General features: G+C 30.8%; 1 protein-coding gene across 1 annotated transcript in view; it reads left to right on the top strand.

Annotated features, from left to right (window-relative positions):
* LOC130894286 (uncharacterized) overlaps window positions 1-19,401 on the top strand; it is a 462,711-nt gene that overhangs the window by 48,384 nt on the left and 394,926 nt on the right. Inside the window, exon 3 of the mRNA XM_057801000.1 lies at window positions 3,688-3,822. Within this exon, the coding sequence (XP_057656983.1) occupies window positions 3,688-3,822 (135 nt within the window). The remainder of the gene's footprint in view (window positions 1-3,687; window positions 3,823-19,401) is intronic.

Below are 19,401 nucleotides of genomic sequence, written 5' to 3'. Positions count from 1 at the left end.
TTAAAGATAATTAAAAATTGTGTTGATTTCTATATACTCATGCCCTATTATAAATCTCATTGATTTTGAACCATAAAAGTGGAAGTAAAGGTTTACTATGAAGTCAATATATCATGAGTGGGATACCGATGATATGATTGAATTGGTAAAAAAGTTATGAAAAGGTATGAAAAAAGTTTCTTTGAATGTCGAAGCAAACAATAAATACTTACGAAGAAAGTCGTGATGCTGTAGATACAGTTGTCAATCAAACTCAGTTGATTGGGAATTTAACTAAAAACTCCGGTATTCCAAAATCTTTTTAAGCTTGTTGAAATAGAGAAAAGTACGCCTGGTAATGAATCAGTTTACAATCGCAATATTAGTAGCAGAAAAACGTTTTCTGAGAATAATAACAATCATTAGGTTGTTACATTAAAAAGATTGCGTACCAATTTGCATTAGCGAACAACATATCTATACACTGGCTATATGAACTTTTCAGATGTAATAAGGATTTACCGCAGAGCAAATCTATTAGATAGACGTCTCAAACAGGTAAGTCATATTTCACATGCTGAAAGATACTTGTCGCAACACTTATAAATACTGTCCGAAGATTCTTGTCTACTGTATTTCTGTTTCCTCAGGTCTATTTTAAAGATATTATGCTTAAAAATGCACCGGCAAGGTTAGAAAGCTTCACAAATCCATCTTGTTGATGGTAAATGAAGGCTTTGTTAACCATGTTAAGCCCAGGAGGAATATTGCAATTGTTTCAACTCTCCCTCCCCATTGTACGGAGTAACATTAAATTATAGGCTTGCGTCAAAGCCCTGTAAAACCATCAGTATATATGAAATAGCAGACCATTAGATTCAACAGAATCTGTTTGAAACCTATTACTTCAACTAGCTCCGACTTTTCTAGACTCTGATCTGAAAATGTAGGCTCATTAATGAATCAATAATAACAAATGTTCGAGCTGTGATGGATTTGATTTCAACTGTTCTAATACCCTAGTTAAAATCAATACCTCGGAAATCGATCCAATTCAATACAAAAGTGCTGAAAAGATGAATTCGTGGAAGCATGTGAGGAAATGATAATGAAAAAATGAATGAACGCTCTTAAAAAGCAACAGCTTCAGTGAAAAAAGTAACCAAAATGATTACGCTGACACTGATATATCTTAAATTAGAATTATATGAAGATTTGATGTAGGTAAATAAAGATAATTCATGTGATGGAAAATGTAAAAAAAAATTGGTTTGTTAAATGTATCAGGGAAAAAGAGTAACTAAAGTGTACATTCCTGTGGAGTTATAGAGAAGTTACATTTTTCTGTGATAATTACTACTTTTATAATCTTCAACTCATATAATTTCTATTTCACTGGAACAGTCATACTTTATGGAGAAACTTTATGGATCGGACATTAGCGAACATCAAAAAAATATCCTAAATTGGTTAAATTGTATGGATTGGTATGAATGAATTCTTCATTTTTATTATAAAATTGAATTTTATTTAAGCATTCCAATGTTTACAACATATACTGACCAAATTTTAATTATTTTCAGTTTTGGTCTAGTGGTCTGTGAGGACTTGTATTCTGAATACTGGTTATATTACAATATTTTATGTATCCTTGAACAACTAATTCCAACTCCACATGATGCTTCCTTTAACGTATATTACAGATTTTCAAAATGGTCAACTCTCTACGTTCATCAACATTATTTAATTCATAGAACAATAAGGATGGCCTTGTCAACTTTCTGTATTTGTGTTATTCACAAATTTAATGGAGGATAAAATTACAAAAGACCCGGTACTTATAGAAATCGTTACATCTCTCATCGTACAATTCAATTTTCTTGTTATGGCGTAATTTCCTCGTTGCCAGTTTCGATGGAAAATATATTTTACTTCCGTACGTAACATTAGTGGAAAACTCGAAAGTTCGATGATGATAAAAACCCGTAAAATTTATTTTGGTCTTTCCCGTAGGTATATTGGATTTTTTCAAGCAGAATATAACTAAGTATAGACGGTAGTTTAATTCCAATTCATCTTTGCTTTTTCTAAAACAAGAAAAGGAAACTAGCTACACATTTTAGAGTTTTTTTTAATTTCATGGGATCTGTAATTCTGAATTTCTATTATTTATTTTTCTATAAAAACTATCTGCTTTGAAAAAATTTCATTTCAGACAATCGTGAAAAAATTCTACGAAATTAAAATTAAGTTTTCTCATTTCTATTGTAATTAAAAAGATGAATAATGAGTTGGATTGAGAAAAAAAATTGAATATAAGTTTTGATCCACTACTGAAAACTGACATATTTCTTCAAGTAAAGTATAAAATTTTTTTTCAATTATTATTGTACTATTAGATACCTAGAATAGGATGAACTTCTAAAACGACGATATGTGAAATGCTATCAAGACTAGAATTCATCTGGTGTATTGAAACTGGAGAAAATAACGTGAAATATATATAAAACTAACTATAATAATTTGAACAGGAACAATTTATTATTCAATGCAAGATCAAGAGTCAACTCATTATAGGAGTGGAAGAGAAATCATGGTTATGAAATCTGAAACTGGACACATATAAATGGAGACAGCCAAATAACAGAAATAAATGTGTTAATGTCTAAACTTATAGAAAGGGTACTTGGGAATTTTTGTTTAGATAGACATTTTTGGATATTTATGCTGTTCTATCCTACTCAAACTCTTTTACTTGTCTTCTTTGTTTAGCTAAACTTTTATACACTTTATACGCTTTTCTATACTTTTTTTAATTCAACGCTTCATAAATTTATTAATTTCTAGAGAGCAAGACTTACCATATTCGGATACCTCAAACTTTTTGTTTTATCTCATATTCTCCAATATTCTTTGTAAGGGCTATTTGTTATCTACAGTTATATACAGTGCGTGTATTTGTTTGTGCGATATTCTGTTCAGCTCCAATTTTCTTCTTTATAGTAAAATTTTCATAATATAATTTGAATATTGGCATTTGATTGTCCCAGAAATTTTCTGCTCGATGAAGTTTGAATTAATACCTTTCTGCTCGGTTTTGCTTTCGTTCCTGTCGGTGGAGCGCCTTCATTTTGACCACTGTTCCAGCAATCGCTTATTTGTCTGACTTACTGGAATTTCTTCAAATTCTTTCAAAAAATTACGATGGCAATATCATTACAATTGTTTTTTATCTTAAATATTCAATTTTCGCTCGAATTAATAAGTTACGTAAATAAAATAGGGATTCATGAGTTTTGTTCAGTCTGTTTATTCCATGAATAATGAATTAATGCAAAGATTTAATGAATAATGAATATATTTGTCTGAACTTTCGTTAGATTACAGTATAGCAGTGGAATTATCATAGTGGCAAAATATACAATAGAGTTGGTTGCTATTAACGCTGATCATAACTTATTGAAATAGCATTAAAGTGATTTTCCTAATGGAAGAATAGTGTACTTTGTTGGATATCGTTTTGGTAAAGGGCGGAAAACAAAGGACGATACTCACTGAAAAAGATTTTTCTCCAGTTCAGTATGGAGTTTTCAATTAATAGTGTGCAAAGATATTTAGTCGTTCTAATATATACAAAATCATAAACTGTACACTCGAAATTACCCTCAAGGGTAGATTTCAATTTTTTCATTATTTTATTTATTGCAGTTAAACACCGAATTATCCCAAGTTGAAGTAATAGATTTGGTAAACGACGGCAGTGGCTTAGCATTTGGAATTATTGGTGGCCGCAGCACTGGCGTAGTTGTGAAAACTATTATACCTGGTGGTGTAGCCGATAGAGTGAGTATACAATACAAGCTATTATTTTACCATGAAAATAGAATATTCCCATAGACAATGTATTCAGAGAGTTTATAGCAATGTAGTTTATTCAAGATAAAAATTTATATCTATAACAAGTTTATAGTACAACAATCTTAAACTGCAATAAATTTTGTACATATACAGAAATTTGCGACGAAATCCTTTGGAATTTCTTTTAAATTTATTTGTACTGAAGAAATTATTAGTCAAGAAAATTTTGATATCAATTGCACTTTATAATTACTTGTTTGTTCTTTAATATGTTTTAATTGTTTTGTAATCATCTGATAGGACAGAGATGATGATTGGTTAGATGAACTTGATTTATTATTCATGAAATCAATTTTTTTTGATCGAATAAGTTGACGACAAGCTGTTTAGGAGTTGTAACGTGAAATTGTCGGCAGAAAGGAATTTTTGAATATAGTAGCAGATGTGAGTAGTAAAATCCTTTTTTTTTACTTGAGAATAGTGGCATTAATTGCAAGAATAAATTTAGGGAAAAAAGTTTCTTGGAATTGAGATTATATACTTATACTATGTCACTTATATTATATTAACTTAACATATTAACATAACATTAACATAACTTATATTATGTCAAGATATTACCTTAGCTGAAAAAAAATTGATATTGATACTGATATTTACCTAGTTAATCAATTTGATTAAGAATAAATATTAAATTTTTCTAGATTGTTAGTCCGGGTAAGTGACGTTAAAAAAATAGTTTTTAAACAACAAACATCATGTCCCTGATCGAAAATATATTAGTCCATGATCATTTTCCTAAATTCTCTAATAAATTCTTCTGGAGCATGAAGTGCAGATTGCAAGTACAGCTTAGCGTATTCGAAAATCGATTTTTTTTCGCTGATTACTCTTTCATTTTTACTCGCAAAACAATTGTAGACATTAAAATTGTAAGAAATCTTATGCCCTATGAATATATATGAATAGATTTGAGAAAAATATGGTAAGAGAATATGTGAATAGGTTAATTAACCATCCTAAGTTTAATAAATCTCACTGTGAAGCCGCCTTTTCCAAAATAAAAATGAAAAACAGGGAAACTTTGTTGTGATACCGTTCAATCTTGTTTGTACTAAAGGTCTGGAGGGAATTTTCAACAGAATTGGTTTATAAATCTAGCAATACACTAAAACAATTGTTGGTAGTGGTATCTATGAAATTAGCTTTGATGATTTTGACAGAAACTATTTTAGAAGATTAAGAGATCTGTTAATGTCTGGTTTAAAGAGCAAATAGCTTATTTAAAATATGGACAGGCCAAAAAATCGGGTATTGCCGAGCAGACTGCCAGTCATAATCAAGAAATAAATACAAAAAATATAAAATTGCTAAAAAAATATCCAATAATGAATTATAGATGCATTTTAAAGCATTGCAGAACAGTTTAAATAGCAATAAAGGGCCGATTCTATGGTTTCTTAGTCGAGGAATTAATGTGAAATTTCTGTTCAAAGAAGTCCCGTTGGAATTATTTCGCGGGAGTAATTTCATTGGAGTGGAAAAATGGAATATTAATAGGTAGGTCGAGTGAATTGGTTTTAGTTTACCTTCAGTTTCTGGAGACGATAACTTGGTTGTCGAAACACGTGTTAGTGAGTGTTGGCGAAGTGGTAGTGTGAACAGTGTGTTCAGTATGAAAATTACCAACGGTTCCTGAAATTTCGACTTATTAGATGGAAGATTTAGAAAAAAAATTCAGCCTTTATTTCAAGAAAACAATTTTGATTACTCTTTTGCATCTGGATAATATAATAATAAAGTGATGGAGTTATTGTTATCAAAAACAAAATAATGATCTCATTCGATCTTGAGAAGAATAACTTTTTATTTCGCCAATTCACAATGCCTCACATCTTGAAATCTATGGTTTGCCAAAACCGCACAAACCTGACATAACTCTTAGACCGTTTTTTCAAGTATGCAAACTCCTTTTACCCCATTATCAAATTATTTGAAAAATATTTTGGTAAAATTTTATACCAAAACAAATACTATATCAAAAACACATGGGGTTTCAAATAATAAATGAAAAATATAAAAATTCCTAACTAACTATTTATTTATTTCGTTAGATGTAATTTCTTTATATACAAATATTCCTACTACAATTGTTAAAAACATATTAATAAAATAACTGTACAAGATTAAAGAATATACAAAAATTCCTCAGGACGAATTTATAAAAGCTATAGAACTTACGCTTACAATAAAATACTTCAAATATTAAAATGAAATATATGAACAAATTGATGGTTGTGCTATGGGGGCTTCCATTTCAAGTGTTATAGCACAATTGGTAATGGAATATCTTGAGGAAACGGTTCTAAGCAAACTTGATACAAATATTCCATTCTTTTTTCAATATGTAGATGATTGCAATAAAAAATTTAATTCTCATCATAAAAAACTACAATTTACAATCGAAATCGAACAATGTAATGAAATCAATTTTTTTGATGTCGCGTAATAACCTAATCTTTCATTATCCCGGCTTCTTATTTCGATAAGTTGACTGTATTTACTGGGTTTTTTCTTTTGCGTGTTTCTCGTTGATTATTGATGTTTTGTTTCCAAATTAAACATTATAAATGTATGAGACTTCGTTTTATTGGATATTAAAGAACGTTGACTTCGGCTATGATACCGAGCGTTTTCTATTAACCGCGAGAGGAAGGGCGACAAATTGCTGTTAGGTATTATTACCTAAATAGTCCCTAAATAAAACACAATAATATAATTCTGATTATAAAATACAACATACTCCCGGCTTTGAAAGAAAACACCTTCCAAGAAAATCAAGAAAAAAATGACAAGGAACGATAAAGCAGAATCTAAAAAAATAATTAATGTCTATAGATCTTTTCTTTCAACACTTGAGATACACTACATCAATGATTGCATTAAGAATTGCTTAGAGGATACGATCATAGTTTTGTATTGTCAATCGGTAACAGTTTTATACACGCACGTCGTAGAAGGCTATTGGAAGTCTTTACTGTCGCCACCCTGGCTATTCCATCAGTCCTGGATATAGGATGCTAATTCATCCAAGAAGCAATTTGAGTGGGGGTTGATTATCTTCCTTTATTAACACCAAATCGCCCACCTGGAGATTTTTTACACCTTTGCCCACAGTGGCGCAGTTGAAGCTCTGATATATACTCTAAAAATGCTGTTGTAGTTGTTGAATCCGCTGGAGCAGGTCTTATCAAGTTGTCTTATTTTGACTTCTAACAGGTCTGGATCAGCAACAGCAGTCAAGGGAAGTCCAATAAAAAAAGTGAGCGGGACACACGGTGTAAGGTCGGGAGGATCGGACGATAAAGGAGAGATTAGGCGGGAATTAAGCACAGCCTTTGTTTGTGTGATCAATGTGCTGAATTGTTCAGAGGTTAAATATGCGTTTCCTGCAACTCGTTTGAGGTGGTATTTTACAGATTTATGGCGTGAGTCGCAAAGCAGACGGAAAGAGAGATATAGCATTTAGATGTTTTGCTTTGATATGCCACCCTTAGATGGATTTTCCGAAATTATATATGCCAACATCTTTCTTTAAACAATTGTCCTCAAAACTTAAACAGTACACTGTAATACGTTCTACTTTGGATAGATCGGAGTATTTTTCGAAGAGAGAAGAGGACGAGAGTGAAGTTTCTAGGTAAGTAGATTAAAACAGGTTAATTCGTTGCGATATTGTAGCCAACGACTATGTAAATGGGTGGGTAAACCTTCATACCAGGATAGTTTTCTGGACCATAACTCTTAAAGAATTATCTTGGCGATTATAATATAGACTCAAAAGGCCCAGAGGGCCGAAGATTTGAGAGGTTCCAGACAAAATAGATCACTTAGATCACCTTTCTCTTAAGGGAATTATTGATATTATAAGTTAATCAATCCGTTTGAGCAGTCCGAATTGAACCTAACATTTTCATGCTTTCGTGTGTGCTGAAATAAATGTAGGCGGTTTTGTCAGTTAATTCAATTCCTGCCAAGACTTCAGATGAATTGGAAGCCCATTTTCGTAATATGAAGCCACTCTTTTTCAAATATCAAGCAACTTCATTAGCTACAGAAATTGCATCATCGACATAGAAATTATTTTTGATGATTTCGGAAATGATTGGTGACTCCTCGGTAGTTAATTCGCACGTTTCTATCGGAGCATCACGATTTTCACGCCATAAAATACGCTGAAGAGGTCGTTGTTCAGAATTAATTTAACACATTCGATATATTGTCTCTACACCTCCTAACCTAACCTAATCTCCTGCAATCATGTAATCGTATTACCTGAATTGCATAAATGCAGAAATCAAATCAGGTTCTATGGTTGCACCCACCATTTGTATGTCAGTGAATAACCTGAAGTGGTTGCATAAGAAGCGTCGAAAACAAATCGTAATTTAGTAGTATGGCTGCTTTCTTTAATAATCCCGTGATGTGGCAAAAAATACGACTGCTGGCTATTTACATAATCGAACGGTTGACAATAATACTTGTGCAGCATATTTTGATGTGGCTGCGTTGTATGTTGCCCACCCGGTAAGTTGGGGTATGATTTCTTATAGGTATTATACGGAAGGCGGTAGTAAAATTATTAAGACAGTTGACAGAGGTCAATAATAACGTGCACTAGCGTGGTTCTAAATAATATTCCTGTTTTATTTAGTTTTTTTTTTAATAAATTATATTTTATACACAAAGTCCACCATCAATTATTCACCGGAACCGTTCGGAAAAAAACACGACACTTGATTATTGAAAGAGGTGTTTCGTAAAGAACAAACAATGCTTTCGGGACTTGATGCATTTTCAGTTTCTCTTACAGGCTTCATAGAACCAGAAATATGTAATAAACTATTGTGATTCCCTTTGCAAATTGTACAAGAACTTGAACGACATTGTTTTATCAAGTGACAGGGACGCAAACAGTTTATACCCAATCTGTTATTCTTTACTTCGTTTTATGATCATTAATGCTTAATTTTTTAAAATCTACACCATATAGTGTTCGTTTTGACAAAAAAGTCAAACATTTTGGGTAGTTAAGAATGATTATGGTCAAACATCTAATTTGCTTCTCGAGAGTTTCTGACGTTTTTACTATTCTCTATCGATTCTAGAAAGTCAATGCGATCTTTTAAAAAATCTTTGTCGTTTTACGTGGGAATCATGAAGGATGGTTTCATGTCCAATTTTTATGCAGACCAGTGTATTTAATTTTATGGATGCTACAAGTTAAGTTACTCCTACTTCATTCGTAAATTAAACATTATTTTATATTGTCTTTGTTATAGGTATAATAAAATATAATGATTGTCGCCTCGAAATCTAGAAGAAACTTCTGAAATATAAATCATTCTCAAATGAGCTAATTATTTTTCAAAACCATTGTTGTTAATACCGGTCAAATCCGATTTTCGCACCAATTCTGTTTTATAATTGGAACATTAGCTACATTATCCCTCCTATTAGTTGCTTCTGACATCTTCACATGTGAAAAGTATATTTTTCTTTTTACTATCTTCCAATTGTCTCCTCTATAATTTATTCCCAGGATTGCTTTTTTTGAGGGGTTATATATGGACTATGATGTGCTAATATAAAAAGTAGTTATTGGATCGATCTGACGCTGAAAATGTTATTCCAGGAAAATTAATCTCGCTATTAGTTGTCTCTAGTTTGTTTACTCTGAAGTGATTTATTGGACGTCTATTCCGCTTCTTATATAATTGACTTCTGCTTTAGGCTGTATCCACTATTTACATTCTTTCGATGTTTTTTTTTTGGAGCTCATAACATGCACAAGCTTCAATGGGCTTTTTTATTTGAACACATGGATCTCGAAATTAAAGAAGTTTTATAAAGAGGTCTGATACATGCTTTTCGATTTGTTCAGTCATTTGTTGACTATGCCTCATTTTAATATATCCAAATAGAGATAAGTAGATAGAGGGGACATTTTATTCTCTATTATTATCACAAAAATTTAAAGATATCATTAAAATATATATAAAATTGACAAGGAACCTTGCCTTTTCCCTCAATATTTGATTAATTATATTAATAGAGAAAGGATGACTATCTAGGAAATTGATCTTTTAATGGAATTTATGAGGGCTGAAAAATTTTTCTTTGTGTTTCTACAAGTGTATATCTAAACTAAAACCCACCAAGCATACTATTGGCGCTGAAAATAACTTATGTTATAGAATGTGAACAAGAATTAGCGACCTTAGGAATTGTTATATCAATTATTTTTTCAAACTTTTTCTTAATAATATTAATAGAGGCTTTTGTTTTCATTCTCAATGTTGTGTCTTTTACTGTTTAAGTGGTGGCTTCATAGATTTGTATGTTGAAAAAAAAACTCTATAAATCTACCATAGCCCACATGCAAATACAATTTAGGTATATAAACAAGTTTATATACCTAAAACCCCAGATCAACAACCTCTTTTAGATAGCCAACTCGAGCTCCCGTTTCAGCGTTATCTCTTGGTTCATTGGCAGTATTAAACGTACGTGGAAACAAGTTCTTCCTTTTTTGGTTTTGGAGTCATATTTCAAATTTTTTTTCCAGTAATTTTTCGAAACAAATCAATGTAGTTCCATCAATCAGAACGATCGTGAAAGTTGTTTTTAAATATGACCCTTTCTAATTATAGGAAACTGTTCGCAAAACTGAAGGCTCCGTTTAGGGGTGAACGTTTTAACAGCAACCACAAAATGAAACAATCGGTGTATGAATATTTTTACACTAAAGATGCATGATTTTTTATATGGTATAGAAGCTTTAGTCACACGTATTGAAAAGTATGTAGAAATCAAGGGAGAATATGCTGAAAATAATCACAGTTCTTTATTTATGACCTTTATTTCTATGTTAGGTTAAGAACGCATGAACCGTATTACCTTTTTCACTTGATAAATTGAATATCAAAATCAGAATGAAATCAAATTAAAACTTTTGTTCTAATAAGAAAAATTAATTTTTTCTTGCTCCCTATATCTCAAATATGTAGCAGTAGTCATTTAAATTATTTGTAGTTTTATTAGAATTTACAAAAGAGAGCTATAAGTTTTACTTAAATTATTTAGATCTTTTCTATCATTTATAACTTTTTGGTTTTTATTAATGTGAAGCATTTCTAAAAATTCCCTTTTTCGTGTATTAGAATCCGTTTCAAGAATTTTTGATTATTTACAAATTCTATTTACCATATGTACAGTTTTCCAACAATTATCGAATTATTTCACTAAACTAAAAACCAAAACACAAAAGTAGTATTATATATAAGTGCCTTATATGTGTCTACATAGGGCAAACCTCTCAGAAAATAGACTAAGAGGTCATCAATACGATAAAAAAATAGAAATGCATTAACGAACCATGAAATATCAAAAAAACATAAATTCAATTATAAAGATTCAAAAATTCTTGAAATTGAATCTAATACATGAAAAAGGAAAATTTTAGAAATTAAGAAAAAAAGCTATAAATGATATAAAATATCTAAATAATTTAAATAAAAATTGTATTTCTATTTTGTAAATTCTAATAAAACCACAAATAATTTAATTGATTGCTGCTATTTATTTGAGATATAGGGACCAACAAAAAATTAATTTTTCTTGTTAGAACAAAAGTTCTAAGTTGATTTCACCCCTATTTTGATATTCGTGATGAAGGTGATCTATAAATCAATATAAATTAACAAATTATAAAAAAAAAACTGATTTTAAAATAGAAGAGACCTAAAATCAAAAACATTTAGATGCATTAATACATCAAAAGGTCTAAGAAATAATAAATTACAGAAATTTATTTATATATATATATGTATATATATATACATTTTGAGTCGAGATTTCAACTTTGCAGACGATAAAAATCACCTGTTGAATTGAATTTTTAAATAATGAATTTGATTTAACTATGTCAAATGATCGCAGTCTTAGCACAACGAAATACAAAACTACAATGATGCGGTCTTTATTAAAAATTTAAATAAGCTCGAATCAAAACTGCACGTTTCTTATTTCAGCTATCATAAACCGATCGTATCAGTTTTAGAGATTTTCGATGATGGTTCTAGTTATAATGATAATGAAAAGGTCGTCGAATTTATTGATGGAAGTTGATTTTTCTGAGAGATAAACTTTTTAATGTAATATAAATTGTCATGTTTGAGTACGATAGCGCAATAAATAAATATTGTATTCTACCACATGAATGATATTACTTTTATACTGATAATTAAAGCAATACGTGCAAAATTATTCCCTAATCATTCTAAAATATCAAAAATGCACAACGTTAATATTCAAGTTTCCACTTCTGCCGGCACTCCCAGGTTGCAACCCGTCGTTTTTTTATTGGTTGAACTGATGTCTTTCAAATAAAAGTATTCTATCACATGATCATTACCACTTTTTTCCATGTTTACAAATTCACTGAAAACGTTCAATATTGACGGCTGCCAAACAAATACTTGACAATGTAGCGTCTTCAATCTTGATACGGTACAGATTGTTTACTTTCTAATAAAGTGGTATTTTTCAAGTACCTCTAAATCTAGTTCAGAAAAGGTACTATTGGGAGTAGGGTTGCTAGGTCACCAAACCTAATGGCTGGACAGATGCGTCATTTTGTCCAGATATTTGAGTAAAAAGGCCGGACACCCTACATTATTGAGGATTTTGTCCCAGTATTAGTAGGTAAGATGAAAAAATAAGACTTTTTTAACTGGAAAAAAATAATCAAAAACGTCTTCCCTTTAAGTTTAACAATAGAACAAAAAACTTATAATAATTATTCATATTTTTGGTTTACCGAAACCTGCTTTCAGAGATCAATTTCTTTCGAAATGAATTTGTAAAAATCATCAAATGCCAAATTTTTCAAATTAAATTCTACAACCAACATTTTGGCAACAGTGTCAACATTTAATCTGTTGCATTCTTTCGTTCATTGTTGACCTATCAAGAAGAAAACTCTTTTAACGTTTACATTATGTCCTGGGATAGCAAAGTAATACTGACAAGTAATTGAGATTTCTGAAAATCAATATTGACTTATCATTGATTTAAAGTAGGCTACACAATTTTCATGTGCTAACAGCTTCTCGAAATAAACATTCAAAAAGCCTACCTATGTCCAGCTTTATCCGGATGCCTGAAAACACGATCTGGGACCATCCTCATACAAACGATATACTAATAAGATACTTATTTGAGAAACATAGCACACCCAATTTTCAATTCCATTGAATCGAGGAAGGATTTCAGTTTTGATCTCTTTTCGAAGTCGAATAGAATTGTATTATTAGAATTCGAACTCACAAGAATATAGAAGCAATATAACTTTCTAGCGGTTGATTCTGCCTGTCCACTGAGTAATAAGTAAACATAGGTTTTACCAATTTAAATTCAAATTATAACTCGAAGTTTGAATATTGAGTGCAAATATGGCGGAAAAACAATACAGACATTCCGAGATAATTTGAAATGTCTACCGTTGCTAAAATATATTCATTCTTTAAATACGATTATTCAATTTTCTAGTTGTTCAGATTTCAGTGGAGGCTAACATAAAAAAGCGTTGGAGCTCCAAGTTTCATATACGAGTACTTAATATTTTGTTTCAAGCAAAATTGGGCGAACATATTCTACAAATTATCGGTTGAGATGAAATGACCAACCTCAATCTGCTACTGGCTCCCGGACTTATAATTCTGATCAGAATTTCAGATAGATGGATGGATGGATTGGTTCATTGATGGTTCATAGCTAGGGGGAAACGAAGCGACTGACAGCCAACTTGTTTATTAATCGCTCGATTAATTGAAAGGTTTATTCAGGTTTCGCTATTCATGCTTCTATAAGCGTAAATAAAAAAAATATTGAACAAGATTTTGAAAATCCATATATATATATATATATATATATATATATATATATATATATATATATATATGTAGATGTCGAGTGGAGAGAAGCAAGTGAATATTAATTAGGGACATGTGAAAGTACAATAAAGCAACCATCACCTATAAAAATAAATGAATAATATAATAAAAGAGGCAAGTATATCTCTTCTTTTACTAAAAATGCAATACCCTCAGAAAGTTTTTTGAGATTTTAACCTCTGTTGACGGAAAACATTGATATATTTATGGTTTTATCCTGCAGTAATTTGTTTTACAAAATTGGAAACTCCAGTAAAGTGTCCTTTATTAATAATTTGATAAATGAGTAGAAATATTTATCTATACAAATTTTCGATTCTTATTCTAGATGAATAAATAATTTTCTTACGTGATTTAGATACAATTTATTCACATGAGAAAATGTATAGCTCTTATGCTTGAGACTTATTATATACATAATGAACTCTATATAAATTCTTTAAATCAACAAAAAATTATTATATTTATTTTAAAATTCCTAATCTAATTAGAGCTCCCCATCATGGTAATTTATCTGGTGAAACACAAACAATTTCCTTTCCTAAGTAGCTATTTCATTATTCACAATCGTTTTTCAAAGTAAATACCATCCATTTAAATGACTTTTAGTTTTACAGGAGGAAAAGCATATTCTGAAATAATGTTTAAAAGTTAAACTTTGAAATGAATTTTCAGTAATCCAGGTTAGTTCAATTATTGCGACTGTGACGGATTACAAAAGTAATTGAGAGATAAAACCTCAAGAGACTCTTTCGACGATTTTTCCGAGTAATATAGAGCTCGCCAAAGATAAATTGAGCAAATGCTTACATAGAAGGGGAAGGTAATTTTTTCAAGTACCTTCTACTAATCGGTTGTTAATGTTATAACAATTATTCGTGTCAATTCGATTTGGCTGTGTTTATTGCTGCTTCTTTATTTTTAAGATATTTCTCCTGTCCTTTAAATCTGGAAGATGTTATACAATTGAAGCACGAAAGACTAGCGCCGAAGTGGGTTATCCTTGCGCCAATATAATTTTTAATAATGTTGGGGAAAAATGTCTAGAGGAATTTTTGATCGAGTGCTCTGGAGTTTAAGGAGGAATGGTTGACGGGTTTTTTGAAACAACACCCGAGTCGCGAGCCTCGAGCTTCAACGAACATAATGTGAGATAATCTTGCAGTAGTAATGAACAGGGATACATTTTGGCCCGGAATATGAATGAGACAGGGTAGACAACTGTACAAAAACCTAGTAAGACTTTAGCTCAAAATAGAATTAAACAAATTAAACAAATGTTAATGAGCAACCTCATAATTGTATTAGCAATTAGATGAATTAGATACTAAAATATATTTTTTTTATCTGTCGTATTCTAGAAATGTTAAATTCGTGGCACCGCTGATGTATTCACCGAAGTTGCTGTCGTATTTTCTTCTCGGTCTACTTTATCGAATGAATTGCTCAATTCCGATGAATATTCAAATTGAGTGCCCGTCTTCAAATATTAAGTGAGTGGCTTCGTTAATTGAGTGAAGTCTTTGATGAAACTCCTATAATAACGTACTAGCACTGAAAATGTAATGTATTTCTCGGTAAAATTCTTCAGCTACCAGGATATTTCTACTATTAGAGTTCAAAAGAGGGCAAAAATTTTAAAAAAGAATAACTTTGTCCAGCTGTATTTCTAGTTTCTCTTTCGTTTCATTCAATTCAAAAAACTAATATGATCTGAAAGAAATATATTGTTTATCTATGCTACACATATTTTCCGTAAATATTTTTTAATGCTTTATTCATTAACGTTGAAGCTTGTATTAGTAAAAGCAAAAATATATGCATTGCGTAGTTTCATTAAGGATTAATTTCGTATCCTAATGTCTTCTTGATTTATACAAACTTTTGTCATATTCTGAATTGGATATCTATCTTCTCTTGTTCTTCCTCCAGTTTATCGGAAAAGAATTTCTTTCCTCTGGTTGAGTTCATCCAAATAGAGCTACCCCATTGACTTATTAATTTTGAATTCATGATTTCAATATTTTTTGTTGAGTTTCTTTCTAACGCATTGTATATGACTAAGGGTCGGTTCTACAAACCGAGTATATAAGCTATAGAATAGGAGATAACTTATATTATATTTTCATGAACCAGAGATTTCTAATCAAAACTTTGTACAAGCAATAATAGAGAAATGTGGGTACCTATATACCAATATAAGGTAGAAATTTTGTTTCATTTTCATTCCAAGAGTCTCTTTCCGACAAATTTCAGACTAAAATTCAACTGTTTAATATAGGATCCAGTCTATTGTAAACGTCGAAAAATCGTTCCTTCAACACTGGAGAAACAACAGTATAAAATTGTTTCAAATTATTTAAACATATTCATTTAAAACTGTTGCTAACAAAGGGGGATTAGTAGTAGAACACTGGGTGTTGAGAAATTTATGATTTACAGAATTATCAAGTAAAGAAATGTGGCGAATTTCAAACAGCACGTAAAAGAAACTCAAAATTTCAAATACAAAATCATTCGAAAAGAAATTTTGAAGGTAAGTACATGTGTTCTTCCTTAGAAAAGAATTTATGACAGTAGATGAAGTTATTGCCACGAGATGAGAAGGATTACCTTGTACTGAGTCGAAGTATACTATGAAAACTTTTAGAAAAAAAAGCACTATAAAAGAATTGAGAAACCAAAGAAGAAATATATTTTATTGAGATGAAACAAATAAATTTTTGCAAGATGAAACTGTTGGAGACAGGCTTCTTTAAATAATTTATCTACTGGTATACTCGTACTCTACTCGTACCGGTGACTAACATGAATAAATGAATGCTGATGTCTAAAAAATATTTCGAACAAATGATAGACCCTTCTCCTGAAAACTATGTAATAGTATTGGATTATGCATTTTACCACACGAAACTTTTAGAAAAATTGACCTCATCCAAGTTGTTGAAAAAATATTTACAGAATTGGCTAAATTCAAAGAATATTAAGTTTCGTTCGGGTTCCGTGAAAGGAGGACTGTATCCTTTGTGTACCTTGTATAAAGAGAAATTAGAAAAATATGGAATTGATAAAATTGCAGAAAATCGTAATAGGACGGCGGTTAGATCACCACCAAAGCATTTCGAACTCAATTGAAATACTCTTAGTATGGGCATAGATAAAGGAAAAACTTTAATGGAAAAATAATTTATGTTGAACAATTATTTTTGAATCCGTAAATAATGTGGAGTCTGAAAATTGGGAAAAGACACTTAATTATACGATTAAAGCAGAAGAGAATATGTGGAAGGTGGACAGTATTACTGATAAAATGATCGAGCCACATATTGTCAATATTAGTTCTTTTTCTAAATTAAAGTTCTGTTTTGCAAGAAGTATCTCTAGTTATACTCGTGAGTTTTCATATAAAAGCTATCATTTGTGAATGAAGCGTTGTTTAGAAGTCAAAGTTTGAACCCATATACCTATATAACCAGTATGAGACAATGATATTAATATACTTTTTTTAAAAATAAAGCATTTTATGAAAAATTGCACTTACTACCTTCCGCTGATTGAAGTTATAAGCAGGTTCAATAGGTGAAAATAATAAGTGTACATGCGATATATTCATTATATTTATACAAATGTTATTTCACACAAAAATAGTTGAAAAAGTTACACCTTATAAACCATCTAATAATCCAACCATCATTACACCATCTAATAAAAGTGATACGCCTATGGAATAAAAATTTTCAATAATTTTTCACTCCCTCATTCATGAAAATAGATTAAAAACTTTTGAAATTCAGCGAGTATATATACTATAAAGTTACTCTTGCTTAATATTAGTCGGCCGTGAGTGACAGCTTCGATGCTTTCGATCTGTTACCTACCTATAACTTCGAAAGTAAACGATCCCGCACACTTTTTAAAACAAAACCGTTATTCTTAAAAATGGCTGCACACATCGCAATAGAAATAGATATTTCTCATGGAAATTCCAGATAATTCGCGATTCACGATTGCGACTTTCAACATTGTGGCATGGTGGCAAAGTTCTTGCCATGATCACACTATGTTTAGTAACAGTAAGATACAAATCAGATTTGAAAATATTGATTTCTCAAATTCTGTTATTTTCAGTGACAGTGGTTATGGTCACATTATTGTTGCAACAGCAGTGTTACATAATATTTCTATTGAGAGAAAGGATGGAGTTCCACCGGGTGAAATACACATGTTATGGCTGACTTGTCTTCACTAAAGGTCTATTTATATACGTTTTATTTTATTTTTTTAATTCTGCTTCAAAAATTTTCACTTTTAAATTATGCTCCTACATAATTCTCATTTTTAATGTATGTATTTCTGCTTTTCTCTCCTCTTTCTGCCTTGTTTGCTTCTTACAATAATACCGTACAAAAATTTAAAAAATACATTTTATTTTTTGCTAGTTCTTCATGTACGTAATGACCATGGGTTCTCATATTAGCCCGTTTATTCTTTTGTAATATGCCTTTTTTCGGAAATAATATTAACAATTCAACAAATAACTGTATCATAAAATTTCAAAAGTTTACAAGGTATCGCATCTACAGAAGAACAAGGATCCTATGTTGTATCCATATTTGTTGTTTGAGCCCCATTTGCATTGTAGGATGTTAGGGTAGCAGCAACAAAACTGGGTCCACGAATCCCATTTTTTAGTTGGCAACACCATACAAATGATATCACAGTATAAATCCGTAATATATAATAGAAATGAATTCAATAATTCTTTTATAATTTCAATATTCGGTAGAATAATTGCACCATCAGTTGCTATGTTCTCCATAAAAGAAGTCTATAGGCTTAGAAGTAAAGAAATGAGTATTAACGCACACAAACAAAATACAGGGTGGCCCATTAGTATGTTGAAGTTCAATAACTTACTTAAGATAAAATATGAAAAAAAAATTTTTAAATAAAAGTTTAGTTTTTGCTGATAGAAATCTCCTGAATTAATGCTTATCTAAAAAACACCCCGGACCCCAAATGAAACTTCCTCTCTGTTCAGACATTTCAGCCATCCTTTACCTTCGTACTTAGTAAACAAGTTTAGTTACTTCTCACTAATAACGTTTACTAGGCAGCATTTATAGTACACTAATTTTCGTCAAATCTTCATATTTTTCGCTCCAACCTGGTAACGTCACAATTTATGGGAAAAGAAAAGACAAGGATAGATGCAGAATGTTACGCTAAATTCCATGGTAAACAAATATATAGGGTGTCCTATTTAAAAAACTTTACTTCATGTTGTCACGCTTAGGCTGAACACCCTGTATACCTCAAAATATTTTAGAAATGTTTATCTGGACAAATATAACAACTTTTTTTAAAAATTTTTTTTGCATAATTTATCTTAAGTAAGTTATTGTACTTCCACACACTAATGGGCCACCCACTCTGTATATCAACCGTTACTGCCAATTGGCCAACACTTTCATTTTGAAAAGTATAAATAACATTAAGTTTGATTGTAACCTTATTCCACTCAGCTGCTTTTTTATAATTGGTTACG

The sequence above is a fragment of the Diorhabda carinulata genome, chromosome 5 (assembly GCF_026250575.1).
Source record: "Diorhabda carinulata isolate Delta chromosome 5, icDioCari1.1, whole genome shotgun sequence".
NCBI lineage: Eukaryota > Metazoa > Arthropoda > Insecta > Coleoptera > Chrysomelidae > Diorhabda > Diorhabda carinulata.
The sequence above is the reverse complement of the archived record's forward strand: the minus strand, read 5'-3'. Positions and strand labels throughout refer to the sequence as shown.